The following is an 18,412-nucleotide window of genomic DNA, read 5'->3' as shown; positions in this document are numbered from 1 at the left end:
AGTTCTGAAGGTCTCCAAGTCTCAGTAATACTCAGTTCACATCAAGGGCTATGTCTTTTTTCCTCCAGTGGACATACGTTTTCAACTTTTTGATTAACAAGAAGCATTTATTAAGAGGTGGTTTTAATGTATGTCAATCATACCTCAAGATAGTAGTGTAAGGTTAAAAATGGTTGGTTTTACTATTTTTTTCAATGTTTCATTAATCAAATCATATCAGAACTTTTGATCAACATGACATAAATAATTCATTAGTGTCCACAAACTGAATGGATATAAATCCAGGCCAAACCAAAGAAACTTGATTAATTCGTTAGCCTGTGCAGCATTATGTGGAAATCTATGCTTTCTGTAGACTTTTTGAAGACCGGTATTATAACTTTCCAGGACACCTAAAACTCCAGTAGTAACCCCAGGCTGGGAATCACAGGTTATCGGTTCATCATGTTTATTCTGTCTGACTGAAGTCAAACTATCTGTGTTCCCCTCAGCTCCCCGTCACTTTCACTTCAGTTGATTTTGAATGGTCCTAACTGTTCTGCTAGTTGCCAGCACTTCTCCAGATGTGTTTTTCTATTAGAAAGGACAAATCTTTTCTTTAGTTCTAGTTGTAGAAATGTTTTTCAATTATTACTACTTTTTTAAAAAGCTGATTCACGTGTACTTTTACATTTCTAGTAGAAGTCTAGCCAGAAACTTTGTTACAAACCTGACAACCATTAAACTAATACTTGACTGCTTCAAACTCTAAATACTGTTTAAATCTGGGGCTTTCAGCCCTCAGACTGAACCAGTTAAAAAAGTATTCGGCTAAAGCCTGGCCACCTTACCACCTCTGCTTATTGCCCACATTTTCAAACTTGATGTCAGAGTGATTTCAAAAAGGGTACTGCTAAGCTAAGGTCTCTCTTTGCATGCTTACATTCAACCATCAATTTGTACACAAGTCTCAAAATCACTCAGTTTAGCTGAGTGACTCATCATTCTCAAGCATCACAAGTAACAGCCAAGCTTTGCAAACACAATGCTGCATATTATTAATAACAGAATTTGAAACCATCAGTTGGGGCTTCAGACACATTTTTGGATAGTAAATTTTTATAGTAGCATTTGCTATAATTTGACTTAACCAGTAATGAAAGTAGCTTAATTACAACTCTAGATTCAGTATGTGTAACAAATAGTTGAAAAAAATAATTGGTAAGTCTTTAATGGGGAAAATAAGCACCATAAATTGAGAAAAAGTTAAAAGGAAATAGTTTACAAGGACATTTATTGTCAAACAAGCAAATCAAAACAAGCAAAGAGTAAATTAGAACATAATGTAATACATTTAATTCCATGTCTACTGTATAAAATAAAATCTGTAAATATAATTAAATTTCCAAAAATAATTATCTGGCTTCTTTTCTATTGCAGAGCTTCTGTTCAATTACTGATTATTCATTTATGACCTTAGCAGAGTTTTAAGGGAATTATCTGAGTCAGACCCTGAAACAGGTTTTTCATTCACCAAAGTGATCCTAGGCCATAAGAGAGAAAGCAGACATACAGACTTCTCCTAACCATTTGGCAAACAGAAATCTTGTCACTCAAAGAACCACACTACCACACCTGTAACAAAGGCTCCTTCTCTCCATTAGATTAGCTCTTCTCTCCACAGTAAATTTAATTGCCTTAAGGGCTAAGGCCTTCACTCAAAATAAGCCACAAATATTAGGCTAATTTTACTTATTTTTTTTCCCCCAGTAGCATGAACAATCAAGAGTGTCCTTTGGTTAAAATAATGTCAATGCAAAAGAGGGTCAAAAAAGATCAAATCAAAAGACAAATACACGTACATACATTTTGACATACATTTTTCTCCAAAAGATAAAATTAAAAGGCAAAAGAAAAAAATTTTTTGAAATATAATTAAAATTTGGAATATAATGTAAAAAGTTCAAAGTTGAAGAACAAGGAAAGAGATGAAAACCTATTCATAGAAATTATTTCTTCTTCCTGCTTCCAAAATAAACATAAAATTATTTCTTTGATGTATTAAAACTATAATAACCTCCGGTATAAAAATTACATGTTCCATATTACATGAATGTTAAAACATTCATACAATATTTTTTCTATAAATCTATTTATCTAGGCATTATTTAGAAAAAAACTTTCAAGGAATCAGTTATTTTACCAATTCCAAAAGAATGAAAAAAGTGAAGACTCAGAAAACGTCAGGTAAATATATGAGTATTATAAATACAAACTATGTTATTCTACCTCAGCAATTCTCCTATAACTTTCATATGGATTTTGTTAATGAATATGTATTGAAAATAACATACCATAAATAACCCCATACATAACTTTGTTAACTATCAATATCAGGGGATTGATTTATTTCCTAATAACCCAATTCCTATTCCCCTTCTAGTTTCCCCAAAGTGAAATCTAGTCCCTATACGATGTTCCATGAGCAAAAGAGTTCTGTTGATAAATAATTCGGGAAAACACTGTATGCTTTGACTCCTTGGAAATTCACAATGCGCATGAGTATATTACAGTATGAGAGGTCCTAGGGAAAGAAAAGAAGTCCGCTTGCTTTGTCTAAACGAGCCTTTCTCCCCCCACACACTTAACAACACAACTCTTTCTTGGGGACAACCCTCGAAACTAATGCTTCACAGGACATATGTGAAAGAAATGGGCTTCTCAATTATATTTCCAGAACTGCCACGTAATACCTTGTACTTTGCACTAAGATTAGTAACAATATCTCTACTTGGATGTTTTTGTATTTGCTTCTCAGATGTTATCATTTTAAAATCTTCCAAAGAAGTAAAAACTTTAAAAAATCTTTCAAGACTACCTACATGAACAATTCTCTTTTACACTTACCTTTCTAAAATGCTTGTCACTTTCAGATCCATGATCTGTTGCTCTAAACGCCGTTTCTCCCGGAGAACCTTAAAGATAAATATGCAACCCTTTACATTCTCCAGTGATGTCAACAGCCTAAGCTGAATTTCAAATTACATCGAGTCAATGAAAAGGTGAATGGATTTTTAGAGCAACTCAGATTCAAAGAATCAAATCGCCTTTATTCTTATTTTAAGGAACATGACTGATAACCTGTGCAGAAAATAAAAAAAAAACTAACTATAGCAATCACAGCATATGTTTAACCTAACAATTAAAAATATATAACTGAAAATTACAATAAAAAATAAGACAATCTTCGGTAAGGATTATTTTACACGAGAGTACTTACAGTTCAGCCACATACCACTGGCATTACAGACCATGTATAGCAGGAAAACAATTTTTTTCTTTTCTTTTCTTTTTTTTTTTTTTTTTTTCTTTTTGAGGCAGAGTCTCCCTCTGTCGCCCAGGCTGGAGTGCAGTGGCGCAATCTTGCCTCACTGCAACCTCCGCCTCCTGGGTTCAAGCAATTCTCCTGCCTCAGCCTCCCGAGTAGCTAGGACTACAGGCGTGTGCCACCACGCCCGGCAAATTTTTTGTATTTTTAGTAGAGATGGGGTTTCACCGTGTTAGCCAGGATGGTCTCGATCTCCTGACCTCATGATCCACCTGCCTTGGCCTCCCAAAATGCTGGGATTACAGGCATGAGCCACCGCGCCCGGCCGGAAAACAAATTTAAATGTCAACCATGACAGGGCAGATGAGACAAACTAAAATTACTTTTCATTTCAATTATCAAAAACAATTAGATCTATTTCAAGAAAATATTTTTGCTAAGTAAATTTTCTTTTAATAGCTTTAATCTTATAATACACATACATATTTAAGAATTTTAGTTTTATCACAAAATATTTTATTATTTCCACCTAAAGGATAATGAGTTTGCCTAATATAGTTCTGGGGTTTTAAAATTCAGCATAAGCAGCATTATAAATTTGGTCTGCAATTTTATTTGCAACTAGTTTATTAGAAGCATTTAAAAGGCATGTTAAGGTCAGCAAAAATGTCTGTTTACACACCTAACAAGAGAAGTAGGTCAGAAGCTCCTATGACTTCACTAACCAATTTGTGACCTGTGAAAAATCAGCAAAAGGGGAAATAGAAATGTAAAATTTAACAGAAATGAGCAAACAAAGATGTCTGAGATCTCAGATTTCATATTACAATAGGGCAATAATTGGGCAAATATGCCAGGATTAAACTTAATAAATGCTACTCATTATGGTCTATCATACTTAAATTTGTTTTAAAACCACCAAATTGGTCCAACCACTTATGAAAAGCAAATACATAGGAAGTCTCATCTACTTGTCAAGAACAAGTGATATATTTTTTCCCCTCACTAAAAGCCAAGTATGTTTATGTGCTTATGAATTGCCATTTTACCGGGCTAAACAAAGATTAAAACCATTGTGTAACAAAACTTTGTGTTTATCTTTTTAAAAAATGTCCTGTTTTTCATTGGTACTAAATATTTTAATTTAAAAAAAATGGGAATAAACAAATAATCCATGTATTTTTCCTCCATGGTTCTTAAATTTTTAAATTAGATCAAACAGCTTCTTCCTTACCTGAGGTAAAAAAGTCCTTCAATAAGCTAAGGCTTTCAACAATCTTGTCAAAGTCTGGTGCTAACTTTACAAGGTCTTCTGAATTAGGAAGGGCTTTTCTAATTTTCTCTGGAAAAGATCAAAACATATAGAGTATGAAACTAAGAAAATATGTCAGATACTATTCTTATAAAGGGCTAAAGTATTAACTTGTTTAATCCTCATGACAACCCTACAAAACAGCTACTATTATCAACACCATTTACAGATGAGAAACTAAGGTACACAGCAAGGAAGTGCAGGAGCCCGGGTTCCAGCCCAGGCAGTCTAGCTCCAGAATATAGGCTCTCAGCCACTACGCTGTGGTACTGGCAAATACATCAATTTGAAAGCTCTCCTCATTAATATTAGAAGAACAATTTGAAAGTGTGCTTTTTTTGCAAATGGATTCGTCAACATAGAACAGTTTTATCTTTATAAATTCTGTGAATAAGTGCAAGTAAAGATTAATTCCACCTCCACATACACCTAAACTAAGAAATCTGACAAAGTTTTTAAAAAAATTTGATGAAAATATATTTCTTAAAGATCACCATGAATTACTGGCAATCATAGCGATCCAATATACTTTTTTCTCATCCACCTATTGAAAAAGGGAGGGCAGTGGCCAACTAAGAAAAGAAATTACTCTGGATACTAACAGACTTTTAAAGAACTTGGCTACAAAAGGTACAGAAAACCAAGGTATCCAATCAAAAAGAGCTAGCTAGGTGGGTCACAATAAATATGCTCTGGGCAACATTACATAATGCAGAAAATGATATTATTAATAGAAAGGCTACTTGGCAGCATGGAAATGCTGGCAAAATATGTTAGGTAGCAAAAGACAAAATACCAAAGTGAATATTCAGCATGATTACATAATTTTTAAAAAGGGAACTAAAATACTATTCTGTGGTAGTATTCATGAAAAGAAAAAAATTAAAAGAAAAAAACTCAAGCCAGGCATAGTGGCTCACACTTGTAATCTCAGCGCTTTGAGAGGCTGAGGTGAGAGGTTTGAGCTAAGGAATTTGAGACTAGCCTGGACAACATAGTGAGACTCCATCTCTACAAGAAATTATAAAATCAGTCGGGCATGGTGGCACACACATGTAGTCCCGGCTACTTGGGAGGCAGAGTCGGAAGGACTACTTAAGCCCAGTTCAAGGCTGCAGTGAGTTATGATTCCAAGACCGCACTTCAGCCTGAGTGACAGAGCAAGATCCTGTCTCAATCAATCGATAAGTTAAAAAGATACTAACCACATATAGTAAGCATAATTAAAAGAAAATGCTCCAAATAGTTAGTGGCAGCTGTGGTAAAATGATGGGCTACTGGGTATTTCTTTTATACAGATTTTTTCATTGATATTCTATTACTTATATCATTAAAATAAAACTGTGATATATTAGGTTCATAAGTTAAGAAACTATCTCAATAAACTATTTCTCTTTCCTCGAGATGACCAAAAAAAGTATTTTAATGTTCATGATACAAACCAAAATCGATATACTCATCAATTTCCCACACAATGTCAGGCACAATCCATTTATATTCACTAAGGTCCGGTATCATATCTTTCCACTGATCAAAAGTCTAAAAGACAAGAAAGTGTGTCAATCAGATGCTCTGCATGCCAAATAAACATGTAAAGAAAAATTATTTAATTAAAACACATTAAGCTACTAAGAATAATGTATTATGTTCAAAACTTTTAAGAAACAAAATTAAGTGGCCTCAGCAAACAAGCATATAAAACAAGTTAACACTCCTCTGTTAAATATGGAAAATGTAAAAATTCACAATATACTCCTATTTCAAACAGGTTTCATAATTTTGACCTAAATAGTACTGTGGGGTAGAAGGAAGACAGACTGGGAGACAGGACACCTTGCCTCTGGTCCCAGACCTGCCAAGAAGTGCTTGTGTGAGAATGCCACCTGACTTTCACATCTGTGCTACTAAATGTCTAAGCTCAAAATCAAACCGAGGTGTTCCTATTCCCAGCCCTGTGCTCCTTCCACTAGGCCATTTTAATTTCCTGTAATTATAACTAAGATTCTAAAGGCATCTTCCTATTAGCATCATTAAAACAATCTAGTCCATGGTAGAGACACAAAATAAATGTTTAAACATCCAATTGTATTCCACTACACAAAAGAAAAATGATTTATGCTATAGAAACTTAATCATGATATAATAATTGGAAAACCAGTAAGAATGTTAAGTTCACCTTTTTGGCTGTGTAGCCACCCCCAACAGCCGATCCTAGTATGAGATAGCGAAGTTTTAAGAGTCTCGTAGCTAATCTTGCTGGCCAAAAATTCCTGCGAGGCTGGTAGCCATATTTAATTGGAGAGACTTTCAGTTTACGTAAAGGAAGGTTTGTCAGAGAAGAGAACTGCTGAAAGGATGTCCTTAATTGGGGTCGTTGAAGCTTTAAGGTAGGATGATGTGAATGATAAATGCTTCGTGAAACCAGATGTAGTTTTTGTAGTGGTAAACTTCCTTTTATTCCAGAGCTGTGTTTCACTAAAGACTGGCAGACCTCACTGAAAGAAAAATGAATATGGAAGAAAGATCAGAGAGGGTAACAGTACAAAGGAAATGACATAAAAAGAGCAATATACTAAAGGAAACACACACAGCCCCATACGTGACTAACCACAATGTCACACAATAGTTCACATTTACTAACCATTGACTATGTGCCAGACATGGTTACAGTATGTGCTATCTCATTTAATCCTGCTAACAATCCCATGTAGAAAGTACTAGTATTATCCTCATTTTACAGATGAGGAAAATGTGGTGCAAAGACTTAAATAACTTGCCCAAAGTCACACTGACATAAGAAACAAAGGCACGATTCAAACCAAAGCAGTGGGACTCCACTCTAATATGTGAGCTGTGATCCTGGTCTCAGGAATTGAAACCAAAGAGAGAAAAGGCAGGGACTTATTTTATTAACTACTATTCACTGTAAGTAAAAGTTGAAAACAAAAATGCATGCAAACTTTTGCTTTCAAAAACAAAATTTCTAGCAGTTTAGAACACCTTCATCTATGTCTCCCGATCCTGACAGCACAGGGATGGAAATTAAGGAAGTTAATCAATCCCAACTCAAGCACCTGGATCCCCAGAAGAATGAAAGTAGCAAAAAAGCTCGAAAGGGAACAGAACTTAAATGTACACATTGACTGTAGAGCTCCACCCTCTTCTTCTTCCTGAAGAGAATGAAAGGTTACCAACAACCATATCTTAACATACATTCATAGTTGCATACATAGTTGCTTGCTTACTATTAGTTGCTTACTAATAATCAGGGCCAGTCTGATTCTAAGTAGTTAAAAAATATTAATTCCTTTAATTACATGGGACTGGAAACTTCTTAAGAAGGAGGCTGGGCATGGTGGCTCACACCTGTAATCCCAGCACTTTGGGAGGCTGAGGCGGGTGAATCACCTGAGGTCAGGAGTTCAAGACCAGCCTGGCCAACATGGTGAAACCCCATCCCTACTAAAAATACAAAAATTAGCTGAGTGTGTTGGTGTGTGCCTGTAATCCCAGCTATTCAGGAGGCTGAGGCAGGAGAATCACTTGAACCCAGGAGGCAGAGGTTACAGTGAGCTGAGATCGCACCACTGCACTCCAGCCTGGGCAACAGAGTGAGACTCCATCTCCAAAAACAAAAAAACAAAAAAAAAGAAGAAGGAGGAGGAATCAAGGAAGACAGGAGCAATGCTGTGAAGAATGGTATGGGGATATGCGGAAAGCGGTATCTCTTGTGTTCCTATACATACCAGACATTACGCTAGCTGTTTTCACTACAGCGTAACTATATAAATGTTAACTCTCAGAAACACCAGTAAGGTTAAGTATCCTTATTTTACAAATTTGTTTTTTTTTTTTAAGTATTGTTAAAGCAAACTGAATATGGCCTGAGAAGGACTCCATACTTCTATATTTGTGTTCTTGTGGACAAACCATAACCTAGCACAATAGGCAGACAAAATGGAAAACCTGAGTAGTATGCATCTGTAATAATAGCTGAGTGTTGGCCAATCCCAGTGGCCATACTTCAAGCACTAACAGACTGCTAAGTGTTCAAACTGCATTCAATTCTGGAGGCTGCCTGATTTGCAAAGTGTTTATTTTCTTTGCTTAATTAAACTCCATCAAATTTAACTTGTCCGAAGTTTTCTTTTAACAGATTTGGTGTCAGAAGTGGAATTTGAAGAAAAACTCTGGCAACCCCCTGGAACACCAGGTGACCTGGCAAGGTACCCACTGAGCCCGTTGCACTCACTGGTCTCTAGATTGTAACTGGAGGTCGTGGGTGAGTTTTCTCTCGGATTCCGAGCTCCACTAACTTGTGTTTTGAGCTCTCCGAGTTTACTCAAGCAATACTTAGCCTGGACTGGATCCAAGATCAAATTGGATTCGATAATTAACTGGATTGGATTCAGTTAGAGGCCTCAGACCTCTGATAAGTACCTTATTTAATAATGGGATCATCTCAATCCAAGGAGTCTGGGACTCCATCTTCAGGGACTCCAGCTAATTTTATGTATAAAAATCATGGGCCCAGAACATGTGCATTTTCAGAAAAATGGGTTAACCTCACTAAAGAAAACTCAGAATTAAAATGGCCACAATGGAGAAGTTTTAATTTGGATAAAATTGTTTGTTTGCAAGGCATATTAGAAAAAGGGGATCAAAGCCCCCACAAATACAGTGGGATATATTGTCTCATGGATACGCAAAGGCCTCCAAAAGACTAAGTGAATCAAAAAGTGCCTCCTTAAAAGATTCTTTGCAAAAACCAAATGAAAAGCTTAAGCAACAGACCAAGGACATGAAGAAAGAGGACTGTACTTTGATCTAACTCGGACTGTTCCTTCTTTGTCCGTCTCTACCTACATACTCTGAGTCCACTAACCTTTTTGTGAAATTACACTTTCACCCTGAAGACGATTTAAAAAAAAAAAAAAAAAGGAAGTTAGACAGATGTCTTACAAAGTGAGACCTTCTGATCAGCCAGGCCTGCTTGCTGTAACTACTTTCACTCCATGATCTACAACTGAGCTTAGCCGCATTGTGAAGGACTTCCCTGGTCCAAGGGAAAAGTCTCAAAAATTTACTGAGGAATTTAGAATCCTAATAGGAGCTTACGATCCAGGACTTCATGAATTTACCAATTTATTCATATGATACTGGGGGCTGGTGAAGCTCGGAAATGGATGGCAGCAGCAGAACGGGACAAACCTGAGGAGGATATTTTAAAGGTCCCTCCAAGAACTCCTCACGAGAAGGACCAAAAATAGCTAGAAAAATTGCTGAAAACCTTTTACATTCAGTTCCTAAAATTTTTCCACAAAAAATTGGTCCATCATACAATCTTGTAAGCAAAAAAAAAAAAAAAAGAAAGAAAAGATGAACCAGTTTCAGATTACAGAAGTACTTAGAAATATTTGTGAAACATTCTGGGCTCAAAGTACAGCAAGGAGTATTCCCTGCAGGGGCTGAAACAGCATTAACTGCTTTACTTATAAATGGACTCCATCCTGAACTTAGCAGTTTAACTAAAAAACATAAGTTGCAATGGGAAGTTAGAGATGTGACTGAATTGGTGGCCTTAGCTGAACTTTTTTTTTTTTTTTTTTTTTTTTTGAGGTGGAGTCTTGCTCTGTCACCCAGGCTAGAGTGTAGTGGTGCAATCTCGGCTCACTGCAACCTCAGCCTCCCAGGTTCAAGCGATTCTCTTGCCTCAGCCTCCCGAGTAGCTGCGACTACAGGCGTGCACCACCATGCCCAGCTAATTTGTGTATTTTTAGTAGAGATGGGATTTCACCATCTTAGCCAGGATGGTCTCGATCGCCTGACCTTGTGATCCTCCCACCTTGGCCTTCCAAAGTGCTGGGATTACAGGTGTGAGCCATCGTGCCCAACCTAGCTAAGCATTTTGAGAAGACTCTAGAGCAAAAAAAACTCAAAAGGCTAATAAGCTTATGCCCCTTCAATTGCAACAGTTACAGGGACCAGGAACCAAAGGAACCATCTCGTTCTCATTTTAAATTACAATCGGGCGGTTCCAAGATGGCCAAATAGGAACAGCTCCAGTCTACAGCTCCCAGCTTGAGCGATGCAGAAGACGGGTGATTTCTGCATTTCCAACTGAGGTACTGGGTTCATCTCACTGGGGATTGTCAGACAGTGGGTACAGAACAGTGGGTGCAGCGCACCGAGCATGAGCCAAAGCAGGGCAAGGCATCGCCTCACCCAGGAAGCGCAAGGGGTCAGGGAATTCCCTTTCCTAGCCAAGAAAAGGGGTGACAGACAGCACCTGGAAAATTGGGTCACTCCCATCCTAATACTGCGCTTTTCCGATGGTCTTAGCAAACAGCACACCAGGAGACTATATCCCGCGCCTGGCTCAGAGGGTCCTATGCCCATGGAGCCTCGCTCATTGCTAGCACAGCAGTCTGAGATCAAACTGCAAGGTGGCAGCGAGGCTGGGGGAGGGGTGCCTGCCATTGCTGAGGCTTGAGCAGCTAAACAAAGCATCCGGGAAGCTCGAACTGGGTGGAGCCCACTGCAGCTCAAGGAGGCCTGTCTTCCTCTGTAGACTCCACCTCTGCGGGCAGGGCATAGCCGAACAAAAGGCAGCAGAAACCTCTGCAGACTTAAACGTCCCTGTCTGACAGCTTGGAAGACAGTAGTGGTTCTCCCAGCACGCAGCTTGAGATCTGAGAACAGACAGACTGCCTCCTCAAGTGGGTCCCTGACCCCCGAGTAGCCTAACTGGGAGGCACCCCCCCAGTAGGGGCAGACTGATACCTCACATGGCCGGGTACCCCTCTGAGACAAAACTTCCAGAGGAACGATCAGACAGCAACATCTGCTGTTCACCAATATTCGCTGTTCTGCAGCCTCAGCTGCTGATACCCAGGCAAACATGGTCTGGAGTGGACCTCCAGCAAACTCCAACAGACCTGCAGCTGAGGGTCCTGACTGTTAGAAGGAAAACTAACGAACAGAAAGGACATCCACACCAAAAACCCATCTGTACGTCACCATCACCAAAGACCAAAGGTAGACAAAACCACAAAGATGGGGAAGAAACAGAGCAAAAATACTGAAAATTCTAAAAATCAGAGCACCTCTCCTCCTCCAAAGGAATGCAGCTCCTCACCAGCAACGGAACAAAGCTGGACAGAGAATGACTTTGACGAGCTGAGAGAAGAAGGCTTCAGACAATCAAACTATCCGAGCTAAAGGAGGAAGTTCGAACCCATGGCAAAGAAGTTAAAAACCTTGAAAAAAAATTAGACGAATGGCTAACTAGAATAACTAATGCAGAGAAGTCCTTAAAGGACCTGATGGAGCTGAAAACCAAGGCACGAGAACTACGTGACGGATGCACAAGCCTCAGTAGCCGATTCGATCAACTGGAAGAAAGGGTATCAGCGATGGAAGATCAAATCAATGAAATGAAGTGGGAAGAGAAATTTAGAGAAAAAAGAATAAAAAGAAACGAACAAAGCCTCCAAGAAATATGGGACTATGTGAAAAGACCAAATCTACATCTGACTGGTGTACCTGAAAGTGACGGGAAGAATGGAACCAAGTTGGAAAACACTCTGCAGGATATTATCCAGGAGAACTTCCCCAATCTAGCAAGGCAGGCCAACATTCAAATTCAGGAAATACAGAGAATGCCACAAAGATAGTCCTCGAAAAGAGCAACTCCAAGACACATAATTGTCAGATTCACCAAAGTTGAAATGAAGGAAAAAATGTTAAGGGCAGCTAGAGAGAAAGGTCAGGTTACCCACAAAGGGAAGCCCATCAGACCAACAGCTGATCTCTCGGCAGAAACTCTACAAGCCAGAAGAGAGTGGAGGCCAATATTCAACATTCTTAAAGAAAAGAATTTTCAACCCAGAATTTCATATCCAGCCAAACTAAGCTTCATAAGTGAAGGAGAAATAAAATCCTTTACAGACATGCAAATGTTGAGAGAATGACAGGATCAAATTCACACATAACAATATTAACCTTAAATGTAAATGGGCTAAATGCTCCAATTAAAAGACACAGACTGGCAAATTGGATAAAGAGTCAAGACCCATCAGTGTGCTGTATTCAGGAAACCCATCTCACGTGCAGAGACACACATAGGCTCAAAATAAAGGGATGGAGGAAGATCTATGAAGCAAATGGAAAACAAAAAAAGGCAGGGGTTTCAATCCTAGTCTCTGGTAAAACAGACTTTAAACCAACAAAGATCAAAAGAGACAAGGCCATTACATAATGGTAAAGGGATCAATTCAACAAGAAGAGCTAACTATCCTAAATATATATGCACCCAATACAGGAGCACCCAGATTCATAAAGCAAGTCCTTAGAGACCTATAAAGAGACTCAGACTCCCACACAATAATAATGGGAGACTTTAACACCCCACTGTCAACATTAGACAGATCAACGAGACAGAAAGTTAACAAGGATATCCAGGAATTCAACTCAGCTCTGCACCAAGCAGACCTAATAGACATCTACAGAACTCTCCACCCCAAATCAACGGAATATACATTCTTCTTAGCACCACACTGCACTTATTCCAAAATTGACCACATAGTTGGAAATAAAGCACTCCTCAGCAAATGTAAAAGAATAGAAATTATAACAACTGTCTCTCAGACCACAGTAGAATCAAACTAGAACTCAGGATTAAGAAACTCACTCGAAACCGCTCAACTACATGGAAACTGAACAACCTGCTCCTGAATGACTACTGGGTACATAACGAAATGAAGGCAAAAGTAAAGATGTTCTTTGAAACCAATGACAACAAAGACACAACATACCAGAATCTCTGGGACACATTCAAAGCAGTGTGTAGAGGGAAATTTATAGCACTAAATGCCCACAAGAGAAAGCAGGAAAGATCTAAAATTGACACCCTAACATCACAATTAAAAGAACTAGAGAAGCAAGAGCAAACACATTCAAAAGCCAGCAGAAGGCAAGAAATAATTAAGACCAGAGCAGAACTGAAGGAGATAGAGACACAAAAAACCCTCCAAAAAATCAATGAATCCAGTAACTGGTTTTTTGAAAAGATCAACAAAATTGATAGACCACTAGCAAGACTAACAAAGAACAAAAGAGAGCATTCTTATATACCAATAACAGACAAACAGAGAGCCAAATCATGAGTGAACTCTCATTCACAACTGCTTCAAAGAGAATAAAATACCTAGGAATCCAACTTACAAGGGATGTGAAGGACCTCTTCAAGGAGAACTACAAACCACTGATCAATGAAATAAAAGAGGATACAAACAAATGGAAGAATATTCCATGCTCATGGGTAGGAAGAATCAATATCGTGAAAATGGCCATACTGCCCAGGGTAATTTATAGATTCAATGCCATCCCCATCAAGCTACCAAAGACTTTCTTCACAGAATTGGAAAAAACTACCTTAAAGTTCATATGGAACCAAAAAAGAGCCTGCATTGCCAAGTCAATCCTAAACCAAAGAACAAAGCTGGAGGCATCACGCTACCTGACTTCAAACTATACTACAAGGCTACAGTCACCAAAACAGCATGGTACTGGTACCAAAACAGAGATATAGGCCAATGAAACAGAACAGAGCCCTCAGAAATAACACCACATATCTACAACTATCTGATCTTTGACAAACCTGAGAAAAACAAGAAATGGGGAAACGATTCCCTATTTAATAAATGGTGCTGGGAAAACTGGCTAGCCATATGTAGAAAGCTGAAACTGGATCCCTTCCTTACACCTTATATAAAAATTAATTCAAGATAGATTAAAGACTTAATTTAGACCTAAAACCATAAAAATCCTAGAAGAAAATCTAGGCAATACCATTCAGGACACAGGCATGGCCAAGGACTTCATGTCTAAAACACCAAAAGCAATGGCAACAAAAGCCAAAATTGACAAATGGGATCTCATTAAACTAAAGAGCTTCTGCACAGCAAAAGAAACTACCATCAGACTGAACAGGCAACCTACAAAATGGGAGAAAATTTCTGAAACTTCTCATCTGACAAAGGGCTAATATCCAGAATCTACAAAGAACTCCAACAAATTTACAAGAGAAAAACAAACAACCCCATCAACAAGTGGGCGAAGGATATGAACAGACACTTCTCAAAAGAAGACATTTATGCAGCCAAAAGACATGAAAAAATGCTCATCATCACTGGCCATCAGAGAAATGCAAATCAAAACCACAATGAGATACCAACTCACAGCAGTTAGAATGGCAATCATTAAAAAGTCAGGAAACAACAGGTGCTGGAGAGGATGTGGAGAAATAGGAACACTTTTACACTGTTGGTGGGACTGTAAACTAATTCAACCATTGTGGAAGTCAGTGTGGCGATTCCTCAGGGATCTAGAACTAGAAATACCATTTGACCCAGCCATCCCATTACTGGGTATATATCCAAAGGATTATAAATCATGCTGCTATAAAGACACATGCACACGTATGTTTATTGCAGCACTATTCACAATAGCAAAGACTTGGAACTAACACAAATGTCCAACAATGATAGACTGGATTAAGAAAATGTGGCACATATACACCATGGAATACTATGGAGCCATAAAAAATGATGAGTTCATGTCCTTTGTAGGGACATGGATGAAGCTGGAAACCATCATTCTCAGCAAACTATCACAAGGACAAAAAACCAAACACCGCATGTACTCACTCGTAGGTGGGAATTGAACAATGAGAACAGTTGGACACAGGAAGGGGAACATCACACACCGGGGCCTGTCGTGGGGTGGGGGGAGGGGGGAGGGATAGCATTAGGAGATATACCTAATGTAAATAACGAGTTAATGGGTGCAGCATACCAACATGACACATGTATACATATGTAACAAACCTGCACGTTATGCACATGTACCCTAAAACTTAAAGTATAATAAAAAAAAATTTTTTAAGTCACACTTTGGAAAATATTTTTAAAATTATATATTAAAAAAAATCAAATCAAGAGGTCCTAGAACAAGAAGTTCTTTACCCCAAGATGTCTGCCTGTATTGCAAACAACCGGGGCACTGGAAAAGGGATTGCCGGCTGATAAACCTCCCTCTAGGCCAAACTGTTTCACCACTAGAGGGAGCCCAGGAGACCTTAGTCCTCCTGACAATATTCAACTTAAAGGAGGCTCCAAGGGATTCTCCAGTGGATTGCTCCCCGTAATACCTTTAAAGGAACATAGGGAAACAGAGGTTAAAATAAATAGGGAGTTGTGTATAGTCCTTATGGATACCAGGGCTACTCTATCTACCATAAACCCCACCTTAATAAGCCAACAAATCCCTCAGAGTAAAAAGGTCATTTCTGTGACAGGGGTTTCAAATCAAGTTCAAGAGGTTCCCATATCTGAACCCATCCAATTAACTCTGAGCCCCCTTTCAGAAAAACACAGTTTTTTACTATGTGATACTGTTCCAGTAAACTTGGTAGGGCCAGATTTACTTTCAAAGCTAAAAGGGCACCTAAAATTTTCCTCAGAAACATAAATAATCTTAAGAGTTTTCCTGATTCTCCTGAACTAGAATTGTTATGCTGTCTACAGGCAGAAATTGATAAGATCGAAACTCAAGCCTGTAATATCCCTGATCTTTCGAAAACACCTAATGTTTATGGGCCTCTTCCCCAACTGATATAGGAAGAATTAAAAGTGTAGAACCTATAAAAGTACTAACAGATCATTCTAAACCTTTGCCTAATTACCACAATATCCACTAAAACCTGAAGCAATTTAAGGGCTCTCACCAATTGTAGAAGATTTAATTAAACAAGGACTCATAATTCCATGCACCAGCCCCTGCAACACTCCAATCCTACCAGTTAAAAAACAAAATGGATGAGGCTGGAGATTTGTTCCAGATTTACAGGCAATTAATAAAATTGTAATACCAAGATTTCCTGTAGTCCCAAATCCTAATACTTTATAACCTAATGTACCCACTGATTCCAAGTTGTCCACAGTAATAGATCTTGGCTCAGTCTTCTCTAGCATTCCATAAAGAAAGTCAATACTTGTTTGCCTTTACTTGGAAAAATCAGCAATACACCCGGAGTGTAATGCCACAAGGGTTTACTGAAGCCCCTTCATATTTTCCCCAGGCACTGCATCAGGAGTTAATGACACTACAGTTTCCTCAAAATTCTACTCTCATTCAGTATGTAGATAACTTATTGTTATGCTCTCCTATTAAGGAGTGCTCGGAAATGGACTCAGTTTACCTTTTACAGCAACTTGCATATAAAGGTCACAGGGCTTCAATGGAAAAACTTCAATTTTTTCTTTTCTTTCTTTTTTTTTTTGAGATGGAGTTTCACTCTTGTTGCCCAGGCTGGAGTGCAATGGTGTGATACTGGCTCACCACAACCTCTGCCTCCCGGGTTCAAGTGATTCTCCTGCCTCAGCCTCCCGAGTAGCTGGGATTACAGGCATGCGCCACCACGCCTGGCTAATTTTGTATTTTTAGTAGAGACAGGGTTTCTCCATGTTGGTCAGGCTGTCCTTGAACTCCCGACCTCAGGTGATCCGCCTGCCTCAGCCTCCCAAAGTGCTGGGATTACAGGTGTTAGCCACCAGGCCTGGCCAAAACTTCAATTTTCAAAAGAAAAAGTCCACTATTTGGGACATGACTTGGCTGCTGAAGGGATTTCCCTCTTACCTGAGAGGATAAAACCTATTTAAAGTTTTCCTCGACCTGCAACCAAAAGACAAAAGGCTTTCTTAGGCTTGCAGGATATTGCAGATCCTGGGTTCCAAATTTTTCCTTAATAGCTTCACCACTGTATGAGCTCACTAAAAATGCTGTACCAGAGCCTTTACCTTGGGAAGATAGTCATGAGCAGGCTTTTAGCCAAATGAAGTTGGCCTTACAACAGCCCCCAGCTTTAGGACTTCCAAATTACACTAAACCTTTCACTTTGTTTGTTCATGAATGTAACAATCAGGAACACGGTGCTAAACATAGGACCACTGCATACTATAGCCTGCAATTAGGCCCAGTCTTATCCTAATTGTTTAAAAGCAGTAGCAGCAGCCAAGCTGGTAGAAGCTTCATCAGATCTGGTTTTAGGAAATGAACTTAATTTGCAAGTCCCACACGCTGTGGAAAGTCTATTAAATTCCAATCAAACCCAGCATTTTTCAGGGAGTAGACTAACATCTTATGAATTACTTCTCCTATCTTCTTCTTATCTTCATCTAAAAGGCTGTAATCTACTTAATCCTGCTACTCTGTTATCTCTGCCTGATGATGGTGAAGACCACAACGGTGTAAGTGTAGCATCAGAAATAGTGGCCCCTCGTGTTGATGTACAAGATACTCCACTGGATAATCCTGAATTAACACTTTTTGTTGATGGGTCCCATGCCAAAAACTCAGAAAAAAAAATATCAGGCAGGATATGCTGTTACCACCCAAAATGAGTTAATAGAGAAGGGAACTCTTCAACTCAAGTCAGCCCAACCTGCAGAACTTTCTGCCCTTACCTGAACATGTCATACAGCTAAGGACAAGTCAGTAAATATTTATGGATAGTAGACATGCTTTTGGAGTAGTACGTGATTTTGGCATGATATGGAAACTACGAAGGTTTCTCACCTCTAGTGGGATCCCCATCAAAAATGGACTCCAAACAGATGAGCTCCTTTCTGCTATCCTGTTACAAATGCAGATTGCTGTTATTAAGACTGAAGCCCATACTTGTAGAAATGAACCCAAATATCAGTGAAATGCTTCAGCAGATTTTTATGCTC

At 38.7% G+C, this 18,412-nt stretch overlaps 1 protein-coding gene across 7 annotated transcripts in view; it reads right to left on the bottom strand.

Annotated features, from left to right (window-relative positions):
• The window catches only part of OPA1 (OPA1 mitochondrial dynamin like GTPase), a 104,683-nt gene that overhangs the window by 76,042 nt on the left and 10,229 nt on the right, over positions 1-18,412 (bottom strand). For 4 of the 7 annotated variants that reach the window (XM_004038222.5, XM_004038223.5, XM_055382685.2 and 1 more), the window contains exons 2-5: positions 6,796-7,114; positions 6,062-6,158; positions 4,542-4,649; positions 2,887-2,954 (exon numbers count right to left, since the gene is read on the bottom strand). In XM_004038222.5, coding sequence (XP_004038270.1) covers positions 2,887-2,954; positions 4,542-4,649; positions 6,062-6,158; positions 6,796-7,114 — 592 coding nt within the window. Of the gene's footprint in view, positions 1-2,886; positions 2,955-3,989; positions 4,044-4,541; positions 4,650-6,061; positions 6,159-6,795; positions 7,115-18,412 lie in introns of all 7 variants that reach the window. The other 3 variants (XM_004038225.5, XM_004038224.5, XM_055382684.2) reach the window with 1 other exon arrangement.

The sequence above is a fragment of the Gorilla gorilla genome, chromosome 2, assembly GCF_029281585.2.
Source record: "Gorilla gorilla gorilla isolate KB3781 chromosome 2, NHGRI_mGorGor1-v2.1_pri, whole genome shotgun sequence".
In the NCBI taxonomy this organism is placed as follows: Eukaryota; Metazoa; Chordata; class Mammalia; order Primates; family Hominidae; genus Gorilla; species Gorilla gorilla.
This window is presented reverse-complemented; position numbering and strand designations above follow the sequence as displayed.